Here is a 13473-nt window from a genome sequence, read left to right as displayed (position 1 = left end):
ACCGCTAAGCTAAAGGTGGCTAATGTTGGGCTATAAAGGAACTACAGCACGGTCACATGACTTCACGTCACCACCGCTAAGCTAAAGGTGGCTAATGTTGGGCTATAAAGGAACTACAACACGTCACATGACTTCACATCACCACCGCTAAGCTAAAGGTGGCTAATGTTGGGCTATAAAGGAACTACAGCACGGTCACATGACTTCACGTGACCACCGCTAAGCTAAAGGTGGCTAATGTTGGGCTATAAAGGAACTACAACACGTCACATGACTTCACATCACCACCGCTAAGCTAAAGGTGGCTAATGTTGGGCTATAAAGGAACTACAGCAAGGTCACATGATGTCGTAGAACAAAACATGAGAATCTCTTCAGCTTGTGTTAACCACAGATCATATCCATCCCAAAAACACACTCAAAAACAATTGATTCCGACACGAGGGAACCGGAAGTGGTAAAATGCTGACTCACATCCGGGTTATAGGACTTATTCCTGCAACACTCTCTTTGGATAAGTTGTTGCTTTTATCTTTCCAACTTCAGTAACAGAAACGTGACTGTTCCTCGAGATACGGGGCCACACACACACACACACACACACACACACACACACACACACACACACACACACACACACACACACACACACACACACACACACACACACACACACACACACACACACACACACACACACACACACACACACACACACACACACACACACACACACACACACACACACACACACACACACACACACACACGTCAGACCTTGGCAGAGCAGTAATGTTTATAAAACAGCTTCCTCAGTCACAGCTCAGACAGGAAGTAGACACAGACAGAAGGAGGACAGGTAAAATAACATCTAATCACTTTCTGTCTCGTGAGTTTCACCTAATCTTACATCTTAATGACTTAGTTCCTTAAATATGACTCAAAACATTTAGATTTCATTTAAAAAAAAACCTTACATTTCACTTAATGTCTCATACAACTGGATTTAAACGTTCTTAATTAGGCTCAATATCTCATAATGTTCACTTATATAGTCAAATATTATCCTTAGTTTCTCATATATTTGAATAAAAAAGTGAAGATTTGGACTAAATATCTCCAATTTGATTTTAAAAGTCAGAATTCATTTTTACATATCAAACATTTGATGTTAAAAAATTGCATTTCGGGACTTAAAATCGCAAATTTGATTTAAAAAGTTAGAATTTGACATTATAAATCATACATTTGATTTGGTAAGAAGTCAAAGTTTGAGTTAATATCTCATACATTTGAATTGAAGTGTCGAAACTAAACTTGATATCTCATAATACATAGGACATAATGTATTGTTTATTTTGTATCTCAAGCTTATTTTCCTGTCACACAGCAGAAAACCTCCTCATCGAGTAGTTTTTGAGATGTCTCACTCCATGCCAAAACTGAAATCCTAAAAGAAGTTCAGATTTATTATGCAAGGAAATGTCCTTATTTACAGCCTATGCAATTAAAAACAACAACACAGAAGATCAATCAACAAGTAAGAGGCTTAAAGGGAGAGAATAAAAGTGTGAAAAGACATATGTCTGGAAGACATTAATGAAGGAGGAGTTTTGGGGGACCCTTCAATCCTTCATACTGGCCATTATAGGAGGTGGAAGGAAGTGAGTAAGGAAAGGAGGTGAGAGAGAGGGGTTGAGGTCAGTGGATTTATGAGCGTTAGTGTCATCAATATTTTATCCGGAACAAAAATGTGATCTGATTGATGAGCCAGTGGTCAGAGGGAACGTTTTCAAAGATATTACAGCTTAGCTTTAACTCCCACGTGCACTGTGGGAGCGTCCCAATAATATGACACCAGTGTGGAGGGATTACTGAACGGACTACTAGGGGCCCAAAGTGTGAGGGGCCTTCCTCCTCTTCACCTACAACATGTCACACGAGGAACAAATTCAAAATTGCCACAAGGAAGCATAAAAAAGGGGCTTAAAAAGTTAAAAAAACAGCCGGGTTACTGAAAGGGTCTCGAAACGACCACAAGGAAATAGAACTAGAAGAACAGACACTAAAAAGAGACTCAAATAGACACAAAACGATTACCTTCCTGCCTTATCACTTAAAGAGAGATGTAACAACGAAGATGAGACTAAAAATGATCACGAAAAAATATAAAAAGAAAAGGGCTTTAAAAAGGTTAAAAAAAGACAACAACCGGATACAAAGAAATGCAAAACAACCACAAGGAAACCAAACTGTTAAGGCCCGGACACACCAAACTGTTAAGGCCTGGACACACCAAACTGTTAAGACCCGTACAAACCAAACTGTTAAGGCCCGGACACACCAAACTGTTAAGGCCCGGACAAACCAAAGTGTTAAGGCCCGGACACACCAAACTGTTAAGGCCCGGACAAACCAAACTGTTAAGGCCCGGACAAACCAAACTGTTAAGACCCGTACAAACCAAACTGTTAAGGCCCGGACAAACCAAACTGTTAAGACCCGTACAAACCAAACTGTTAAGGCCCGTACAAACCAAACTGTTAAGGCCCGGACAAACCAAACTGTTAAGGCCCGGACAAACCAAACTGTTAAGGCCCGGACACACCAAACTGTTAAGACCCGTACAAACCAAACTGTTAAGGCCCGGACAGACCAAACTGTTAAGACCCGTACAAACCAAACTGTTAAGGCCCGGACAAACCAAACTGTTAAGGCCCGGACAAACCAAACTGTTAAGGCCCGGACAAACCAAACTGTTAAGACCCGTACAAACCAAACTGTTAAGGCCCGGACAGACCAAACTGTTAAGACCCGTACAAACCAAACTGTTAAGGCCCGGACAAACCAAACTGTTAAGGCCCGGACAAACCAAACTGTTAAGACCCGTACAAACCAAACTGTTAAGGCCCGGACAAACCAAACTGTTAAATTACAGGCTGTTTTTAACATTATTCAGACTCAGCTCTCTGAACTAAAGCTTCTTTTAAATGTGGATAAAACCAAGATAATGCTCTTTTCAAAAGCTAAAAAGTCACCAGAGCCTGTTTTAGATATTGTATCAACGCAAGGAACAAAACTTGAAGTTGTTGCCTGTTACAAATACCTTGGTATCTTGCTTGATGACTGTCTCTCTTTTAAACTTCATGTCAATAACCTGCTTAAAAAACTGAGGGTTAGGCTAGGTTTCTTTTTCAGGAATAAGTCCTGTTTCTCGCTTGAGGCCAGGAAAAGGCTAGTCACTGTGACCTTTTTACCTGTGCTGGACTATGGTGATCTGCTGTATATGAATGCACCTGCCAACTACCTAAGCAAACTAGATGCTGCGTATCATAGTGCTCTGAGATTTGTCACTAACTGTAAAGCACTTACTCATCACTGTACATTGTATACCAAGGCAGGTTTACCATCACTCACTGTACGGAGGCTCAGTCACTGGTACACTTTTATCTATAAAGCTATGTTGGGCAAACTCCCGAATTATATCTGTTCATTGATAAAGCAGAAAGTTGCAAGCAGCTATTGTCTGCGATCACAGGATATAGTCTTGTTAGATGTGCCAAGAGTAAGGACTGTCTTAGGTAAGACAGCTTTTATGTGCGCAGCTCCACTTGCTTGGAACAGTCTACAGGCAAAATTGAAATTGAGCATTTTTATTTCTTTGAATGTATTTAAGGCATGTCTAAATGAAATGCTTTCTGACACTCTGGGTATTTGTAAATGTTGAATATGTAAATATGATATCCTCTGTTGTTTGTATGTTGTTTTTATGTTTCATGTGGAACTAAATGATGCAGGTCTCCCTTGTAAATGAGATCGATGATCTCAAGGGACTAATCTGTCTAAATAAAGGTTTGAAATGAAATGAAATGAAGACCCGTACAAACCAAACTGTTAAGGCCCGGACAAACCAAACTGTTAAGACCCGTACAAACCAAACTGTTAAGGCCCGTACAAACCAAACTGTTAAGACCCGTACAAACCAAACTGTTAAGGCCCGGACAAACCAAACTGTTAAGACCCGTACAAACCAAACTGTTAAGGCCCGGACAAACCAAACTGTTAAGACCCGTACAAACCAAACTGTTAAGGCCCGGACAAACCAAACTGTTAAGACCCGTACACACCAAACTGTTAAGGCCCGGACAAACCAAACTGTTAAGACCCGTACAAACCAAACTGTTAAGGCCCGGACAAACCAAACTGTTAAGACCCGTACAAACCAAACTGTTAAGGCCCGTACAAACCAAACTGTTAAGGCCCGGACAAACCAAACTGTTAAGGCCCGGACACACCAAACTGTTAAGGCCCGGACACACCAAACTGTTAAGGCCCGGACAAACCAAACTGTTAAGGCCCGGACACACCAAACTGTTAAGGCACGGACAAACCAAACTGTTAAGGCCCGTACACACCAAACTGTTAAGGCCCGGACAAACCAAACTGTTAAGACCCGTACAAACCAAACTGTTAAGGCCCGGACAAACCAAACTGTTAAGACCCGTACAAACCAAACTGTTAAGGCCCGTACAAACCAAACTGTTAAGGCCCGGACAAACCAAACTGTTAAGGCCCGGACACACCAAACTGTTAAGGCCCGGACACACCAAACTGTTAAGGCCCGGACAAACCAAACTGTTAAGGCCCGGACACACCAAACTGTTAAGGCACGGACAAACCAAACTGTTAAGGCCCGGACACACCAAACTGTTAAGGCCCGGACACACCAAACTGTTAAGGCACGGACAAACCAAACTGTTAAGGCCCGGACACACCAAACTGACCCCAGAGAACACGTCCCGACGGACCCCACATTAACATGCTTATTGTAGTTCTAAGTGCACTGCCTTGCGGCCTGTAGCACCATCCTTGATGGAGCATATGTGTGGGCTGGACCTGTATTTTACAGGAAAGGAGTGAGCAGAGAGTAGAGTAGTTGATTCTTGTTCTGTTTTCTGTGACTATCTGCCTCACCCTCTCAGACTTTCAGTTGCGCGCGCTACTAAAGAGACTTGTTACCATGGAAACCAAACAACGGTGTAGCTGTATTAAAGTCTGAGTGGACCCCGGGAGGAAACCGGGAGAGGGCAATGGAATCGGGAGGGTTGACAAGTATGACTACGCATGCGTGAGTGGCAATAACTCTCCTTACCAGCAGGGGGCGGTAGTGTGTATTCGTCATTCAAAAGAGGCAACAACCGGAAGACAGACTGCGTGATACATACAAACAACAAATAGCGTGCGTTCCATTTTCACTCTCGTCCATCACAGACTGTTTCACATAACAACTTATAATCGAAAACATGTTTAGTGCGGTGCTGGAAAAAGAAAAATAATAGCCGTCTGTGTGTGCCTTCTTCACTTCCGTTTCGCTTCTCATGCTCTGATTCGCTAAGCTGAACAGCCAATCAGAGTGATTTATTTTGCCGACACCAGCGGAAGGTGCCGGTGTTGTGTCAAATTATGCACCCCCGTCGTGAAATGCACCCCTTGACACGGGAACGCGCATTTGAACGTATAGTCCGCTATTCTATGTTGTCTTTTTAATGGTTGGGTCGTCGAACCCTGGATTTTGCATTCATTCGTCACTTATTGTTTAGTTAATTTTTTATTTAATTTATGTTTTTATTTAATTGTGACATCCTGTCTGTATACTTGTGCTTGTACTTGTGCTTTAAAATGTATTGTTTATTTTAACATCAAGTGCTTGAGGGTGGGATTAATATAATTATTTTTATTTTGGGGGGTGCTTTTTATGAACAGCCTGGTTGCACCCCACGATATGCACGATATGCACCCCATGCTATCTCTGACAATAAACGTGTCACATACATGAAACTTGCTCCATTTATTGGTACTAGTCCTACAACTATGCCCTCCAAAGTGCTTGAGGGTGGGATTAATAGAAGCATCTTTAAGGGGGGTGCTTTTTACGGCAGGCCAGGGGGTGCATTTCACGACGGGGGTGCAGAATTTGACACAACACCGGCAAAAGGCTGAAAAGACACGACGGTGCGGGACACACCAATCTGAGTAGGGCGACAGGGTGCTCATCGACGGCCAAAATCGACCCGGTGTGTCCGGGCCTTAAGTAAAGACACAAAAAAGTGACTAAAATAGACACAAAACTTCCTCAGATAGACTTAAAAATATGATAAAATACGAACAAATGACTACAAAGAGACGCATAACGACGAAAGAAGACACAAACAATCAGTACGTCAGAACTATAAACAACCATCACAAAGAAAAACTAAAACAGCTTTTCCTGAAGGTTGAACAACAGAAACATTTACCTCCAAACACCGATGGAGCTCCCTCAGCTGTCACACGCCAACATCTCAAACTCACTTCTGTTTTATTATTTAGAGCTTCCTTTCGACCTCAGAAGGTTTGAAAAGAACCTCCAGGAAATAAACTCCAACGTTCTTGAGTTCAGTTTAAAGCCAGAGGATCAGTTTCTATCAATCACGTGTCAGAAGATACATTTCTTCTTCTTCAATTTTAAATCTCACTTCTGTTTTCCAACTTAGTCTCATTTGTGCAGCTTGCTTTTCAAAGTAAAACTAAGTTAAAACACTTTGTAACATGGCGGCTGTGGCTCAGTGGAAGTTGTGCTGGACTTCGAATCAGGGTGTAGCAAGTTCAAACCCCACTGCAGTCAGCATGTCGTTGTGTCCCTGAGACACTTCACCCCAAAGTGCTCCTGTGGGGATTGTCCACAGTATTTCGTATGTGAGTCGCTTTGGACAAAAGCGTCAGCTAAATGCAATGTCATGAAATGAAATGCCTCGTTGGAGATACGTCACTGTCCATTGATTCTTCCGGGTAACTCATGATGTCATGCGTTACCCGGAACCAAATGGACCAATCCGTGGAGCCGTTACGTTACGTCCGCTGAGCCGTTACGTTAAGCCCCCGCTGATTGGTCCAAATTGACCAATCCACGGACTTCCTCACACACACACTCAGTGCAGGCAGCTCTGCTGATCTCTCCTCCCTGGCTGCAGGCTGATAACAGACAGTTGGGATCTCTCTGAAATTCTCTCTGCAGACCCATTCTCTCTGCAGACCCATTCTCACAGTGTTTATCAACCTTTTTCTTACTCAATATCAAGCCACACTTATTGTTTTGACTTCGGCTGTGACTTTGTGTGTGCTCAGGGTGAGATTAGCTGTGTTTCGCTGTGTATCGCTAAACAAGGAAACCACACCTCCACGGAGCTCAGCGTAATTCACAACGTCCCGACCAATCAGAGCACACTGTGCTCACAGGGAGGGTGGGGGCTGGAGCTACTGGAGCTACAACGAGCCGTTAAAGGCAGAGAATGAAATTCAGTGAATACACGTAGTGTACAGAGATGCTTTAGGAGAAACCAATGTGAGTTTGGAACATTGAACAATATAAATCTATTCTAGTAGACCTCAACAATGGAATTATGATCAGTGGAAATGGCCATGACATGGGAACTTTAAGTCCCTTTCCATACATCTTAAGACCTCATCGCCACTTCGAGTTCTAACCGGTTACCTTGGCGACACACTTTCCCTCACATTGACTATATACAGTATTGATTGTCCTTCCTCCTTATCTTCCAACCATTTGGACGCAGACTTGCATTTCCCCATAACGATGTTGCTCAACAACCGGCGTAAACGGACCTTCGCGCTATCAAGCAGTGAGCGCACGATGTCCTGTTCAGATGACGTCAAACCCAACGGGATGCCATAAATAAACTACACAGAATCACACTACACACCTACGCAATGATTACATTCAGGCAGACTGTAGAATACAACCTCTTTGGACAATTTATAGACTTATTGAAAACAAGATACAAAATGTAATACCTTGGAAAACGCCCTTTAATACTTTTTAATAGCCTTCATTTTCGCTAAATTGATTGATCAACTTGTAATACTTTTTAAGACCCCGCGGACACCCTGATGTGTGATATATTTTGTATCAATTAATCAATTAACAAAAAGTAAATGAATGAATGCAGGCTAACCCCTTCACTGTCTGTACTGACTGCTAAGAGATGAAACTGAATCATCTAACTCAGGGGTGTCAAACTCAAGGCCCGGGGGCCAGATCCGGCCCGTGACTTCATTTCATGCGGCCCCACAAGAGCTCTGAAAGAATATAATATGTTTATTATACGGGTACATGCCGATTTACAGAAGCGCGTTGCCCATAAACTACATATCCCACAATGCATCTCAAAATATGCATTTTTTCTCAAAATGTAACTTTTTTTTAAAACTTTTTTTCTACAGAATTTGGGTCTTTTCTTTTTAAATCATTTTGTGACATTCTCACTGAAGAGACTTGCAATGATTTGCCGTAGACTTCTGCTTTCAGACGTAGTTAATTATGAAGTTATTACCCTATCCGATAATAATCCAATGAAGAGGCAATCATGTAATATAATACATCATTTTATATATATTAAATATTTATATGGTCTTAAAGTTACAACCGGCCCTTTGAGTGCAACCATAATTCCAATGTGGCCTGCGCTGAAATTGAGCTTGACCCCCCTGATCTAAGGTCTTCTGAAACCAGAGTTCACATTCCCGGCCCTCGTTCTGTTTTTGAAGCACAACCAAACATTCCAGTCTCTGGGTGTTGAACTCCAAACACAACACGTGACTTCCTGCCTCACCTTGGCCAGCCGCGCCCTCTTGATGAGGTCGTTCAGTTTACGCAGCGCCGCGTTCCTCGGGAGACTCTGGATGTCCTTAAAGAGATCCTGAGACTCCGCCTCAAACAGACGCCTGGGGAGCGAACGAGTGAATTAGTTAACGAGGAGAAACATAAGTGAAAGAATAAAAAAATACATCTGTTGTCTGTGTGAATGAATAACATGAATAAATGAAGGAACGGGTGATTTTATGAATCAATGAATGAATATATGGATGAATGAATGAATATCTGACCTGTTCTCAGTGTTCTGCAGAGGTTTGCCCCAGAAGGATCCCAGATAGACTCTCACCACCTCAGGAGTATTGATCACTTTCCCCAGCGACCACATGAGGGCGCCGTAAACCCTCATGAGCTGCTGCGTGTCCACCTGGCAGGTGAGGGAGAGAGCTTAATCTATAACTCTAACAATCGCTTCATGTGAAGCAAAAAAAAAAATATATATATATGTTAATAATTTAGTTTTTGGGAGAAGGGGTGGGATTAAATAAACTCCTCCCACTCCTTTTCGGATGTGTAGTTTATTTATTTATATATAATTTATAAGTCAGTAATATTTTTGTTTATCAATTTGACACTGCTTAAGTTTGTATAGTATAATAATTATCATGTTTCATTTCATTATTTTTTTTTTTGTATTATTGTTTTCCACATTCAAAATAAATCAAATCAGATGTGTTGATCCCTCTCTTCGCTCTCTCACCTGGTCGGCCTTGTTGAGGACGACCCGGATCTTGTCGTCTTGTCCTTTGAAGGCTTGGATGGCTTCGGAAAACTCGTCAGAGATGTCCAGTTTGTGAGCGTCGAACAGCAGGATGATCCGATCCACGCGCTCTCCAAACCACCGCAAGACCTCCGTGAAGTCATAACCTGCACACAGGAAGTTCACCCTTTCATTAGCATGGCTGGTGTCAGGTATTCTTGTTTTGAAGACCAAGAGTTGGTCTAAAGAAGACCGGAGGCCTGTACTACGAAGCCGGATGTTCGCGTAGCGAGCTAACTTCAGGGAAAACTCTGGGTTTCCGGTCCTACGACGCTGGTTCTCTTTTTAGCAGGCTAGATCTCCATGGTAACTTATGCTGGAACCTAGTCTGTGCTCCGAAGCAGGATATGTTCCAGGATAAGAGATCAACTCAGTGAAAGCACCGCCTGCTGACCAATCAGAGCTCAGTGTGCAGAGTTTAAAGCGATCAAGTCACATTACAGGAGAAAGGAAATACAGAAAAGCTGCCGTTGCAGGAAAGACATGGTGTGTTCAATAAAAACATAAAAACATATAATTGTTTGTGTGGTTTTGGTTTAAGCAGACGGTGTTTGTCTATTGTTGTGACTTAGATAAAGATCAGAACACATTTTATGACCAACTTATGCAGAAATCCAGGAAGTTCCAAAGGGTTCTCACAGTTTTTCTTGCAACTGTATATTGATTATTTCTCACACTGGATGTGCATTACTGCCGAATTTTTTCCATATTTTATTTCTATGTAAATGCTGCTATATTTGACTATTATTATTTTTATTATTTTTTTAATGTTATTATAGTTTTTTTTTACTTTTATGTACGCACCACGACACCAAGTCAAATTCCTCGTAAGTGTCAACCTACCTGGTGATAAACCCGTTTCTGATTCTGATGCTGAACAACCAAGGTGAAGGAAAATTAAGATATATAAAGAAATTCTACTTGTGTGATGGAAAATGTAGATTTATAAACCAATTTTAAAACAACTAATAATGTTATTGAGAGAATCATATAGTTACTGATTATCCGTTTGATGCTTTGGTCTTTGGATGTAAGGCAGGGGTGTCAAACTCAAGGCCCGGGGGCCAAATCCGGCCCGCTACTTCATTTGATGTGGCCCGCAAGAGTTTGCAAAGAATATAATATGTTTATTATACGGTTACATGCCACTTTACAGAAGCAGGTTGCCCATAAACTACATGTCCCACAATGCATCTCGTTTTGTGACATGCACACCGAAGAGATTTGCAATTATTTGCCCTGGACTTCTGCTTTCAGACGTAGTTAATTACTAAGTTATTACCCTATCCGATAATAATCCAATTCAGAGGCAATGATGTCATATAATACATTATTTTATATATATTATATATTTATATAGTTACCATCGGCCCTTTGAGTGCAACCATAATGTTAATGTGACCCGCGATGAAATTGAGTTTGACACCCCTGATGTAAGGCATACGATGAGGCATGTCTTCATTTCTGCATGAAAAAAGACTGATTAACCCATGAAGGGTTCATCGATAGTCAAGTATAAGTTCATGGCAATCATTTATTATTCAATCTTTACAGCTCTTATCTTTACACATAACATGCGCTCACTGAAAGGTGAAACTACTGTGAATGTACAAATATGTTTCCCCATACATCCCATCTTCTGAGTTCAACCTGAGGAATCAAAGCCCCCAGTTTTCTTCAGCATTCACACGCCCTCCAACTCTGAACAAAACCATCTGATTCCTGAGTCTCTTCACCCGGGTGTCTGTAATGAATTGGTGAATGTCCATTCTCTTACACTACTGGAGGCGTTTTGTGAAGCTCTCCAATATCCAGAGGGAAATACAAACATGCAACTGAACGCCAGACAACAGAGAGCACTGAGGGCATTACAGCTGCCATACTGTGCCTTTAAGTGTGTGTGTGTGTGTGTGTGTGTGTGTGTGTGTGTGTGTGTGTGTGTGTGTGTGTGTGTGTGTGTGTGTGTGTGTGTGTGTGTGTGTGTGTGTGTTGTATACGGCTGTCGCTAGGCAGAAAAGCACATCTGCTGACCCATATGTCAAAGTATCTTGTAAGAAATTAGATTTGGAGGACAAAGGAGTTGAGGATGAGCCCATGCACTTCTAATGAAACAAACATGGAGGTCAACACCTTGACACAGCGGCGGGTGGTCAAATGAAACGTCTACACCGAGAAGCAGCTGCAGAAAACACATCTACTTCAACATGTCCTCTCAGTAGCTCTCCCTGAACCCTCAGCATGGTGAAGCTCCATCTGTCAGGGATGCTGCTGACGTCAGCCTGAGTGTGTGTGTGTGTGTGTGTGTGTGTGTGTGTGTGTGTGTGTGTGTGTGTGTGTGTGTGTGTGTGTGTGTGTGTGCGCGCACGCCCAGGAACAATACATTCAGCTAAAGAGATTGCGGTTCAGACAATAAGTGAACCTGTTTCCATGGAGAACCATATAACGGCAACAGTAATGTGTGTGTGTGTGTGTGTGTGTGTGTGTGTGTGTGTGTGTGTGTGTGTGTGTGTGTGTGTGTAAAGTGAAATGTGGCAGCAGTCTGGGTGTGGTTCCTCTAAAACTGGGTGACACTCGGCTCGGAGACAAAAGCTTTAAAACTTGAACTGGAAACATGTCTTTGTCCTGCCGTGCTGTGTCTCTCTTCACTGGATCACATCTAGGTCTGCTGTTTTAAACTGGAACACTTTATTTTGCAAGTTGAGGACGTAAACGTTAGAGGAGGAAAACTAAAAGCAGACTTTCTGTGACTCCCACTGAGCTGTTAATCCAGTTATCCTGCTGTTACATAAGTGAGTTCACGTGACATGTGGTTACACTCAGGAGGACATGACTGAGGATGGTTTTGAAACCAACAGAACATTTAATATTAAAGTGGACCTATCATGCTATATTTGAATAATATAGAGTAGGACCATACCTATATAAGGCATATTTATACTTTTTATTTTTCAAAATACCAAACAGATCATGCATTTTAGCCATTCCTCATTTCGCTCAATTGAACACTGTCTTTGCATCATGGGCTGATTCTGTGAGAACAGCACCATCTACAGGCCTGGCATATGTACTACAGCGTCTCCAGCGCTTTCCAACGGCAATGTCCGTGGCTGTCTCCTCCTGATTGGTGGAGTTGGCCCAATAGCCGTAGAGCCACTTCTGTGACGTCATAGAAGTGTTCAAATCTGGATCAGTCTGTATCAGATCCGTTGCAGCCCCTTTTTAAGAGATCTGGGTATGGAGGAAAATAGAGAGGGTTGTGTTTTCTGACACTTGGTGAGTTCCCTGGAACACCGGGGACACATGTTCATGTATACAAGATGTAGAAAAGTGCATTTTGAATGATAGGTCCCCTTTAAGTTAAAAGTAAAGTCAGTATTAATGAAAGTGTGTGTGTGTGTGTGTGTGTGTGTGTGTGTGTGTGTGTGTGTGTGTGTGTGTGGTCATCTTGTGTCTCTTTGTACTTTTTGCTGATTTAAATCCCTAATTAATGTTTTTGATGTCCGTTTGATCATTTCTAATTATTTTTTAAGTTTTCTTTGAGGTCATGTTGTGGGTTTTTAAGTTCCTTTCTTTTGTAGATTTGCGTCTCTTTTCTTCATTTTGGGTTTCTCTCGCTTGTTTTGTGTCTCGTGTTTTCTGTTCCTTTTCGGTCTCTTTTAGTCCTATTGCATTTTCCTGCAACATCCCTGTAGAGCAGGCTTTACTAGGGTATATAATCTAGACATCAAGACATGGTATATTTAGGTTAAAGAGGCCCTATGGTGCTTTTTAGGGTATTCCCTTTTTCTGTCATAGTTTCTTGACTACTGAAAATAAAACCCTGGCTCTCACTGAGCAAAGCTAGCTTCTTTTAATGGCAGCTGCCCTTAAAAGCACTTCCCTACCTTACCGACAAAGCGTATTATAATTGACCTGAAATGCTCAAATGCACAATTCAATTTATAAAAGAAAATTACTTAAGTTTGTTATGAATGACTATTTAATTTGTTTTTGTTGAATTTCT

The 13473-nt window shown here is 41.9% G+C and overlaps 1 protein-coding gene across 1 annotated transcript in view; it reads right to left on the bottom strand.

Annotated features, from left to right (window-relative positions):
* Positions 1-13473, bottom strand: part of ehd4 (EH-domain containing 4) — a 41189-nt gene that overhangs the window by 7584 nt on the left and 20132 nt on the right. The window contains exons 4-6 of the mRNA XM_079693330.1: positions 9411-9577; positions 8944-9077; positions 8670-8781 (exon numbers count right to left, since the gene is read on the bottom strand). Coding sequence (XP_079549456.1) covers positions 8670-8781; positions 8944-9077; positions 9411-9577 — 413 coding nt within the window. The remainder of the gene's footprint in view (positions 1-8669; positions 8782-8943; positions 9078-9410; positions 9578-13473) is intronic.

Source organism: Notothenia rossii (assembly GCF_949606895.1).
Source record: "Notothenia rossii genome assembly, chromosome: 7".
NCBI classification, from domain to species: Eukaryota; Metazoa; Chordata; class Actinopteri; order Perciformes; family Nototheniidae; genus Notothenia; species Notothenia rossii.
The sequence above is the reverse complement of the archived record's forward strand: the minus strand, read 5'-3'. Positions and strand labels throughout refer to the sequence as shown.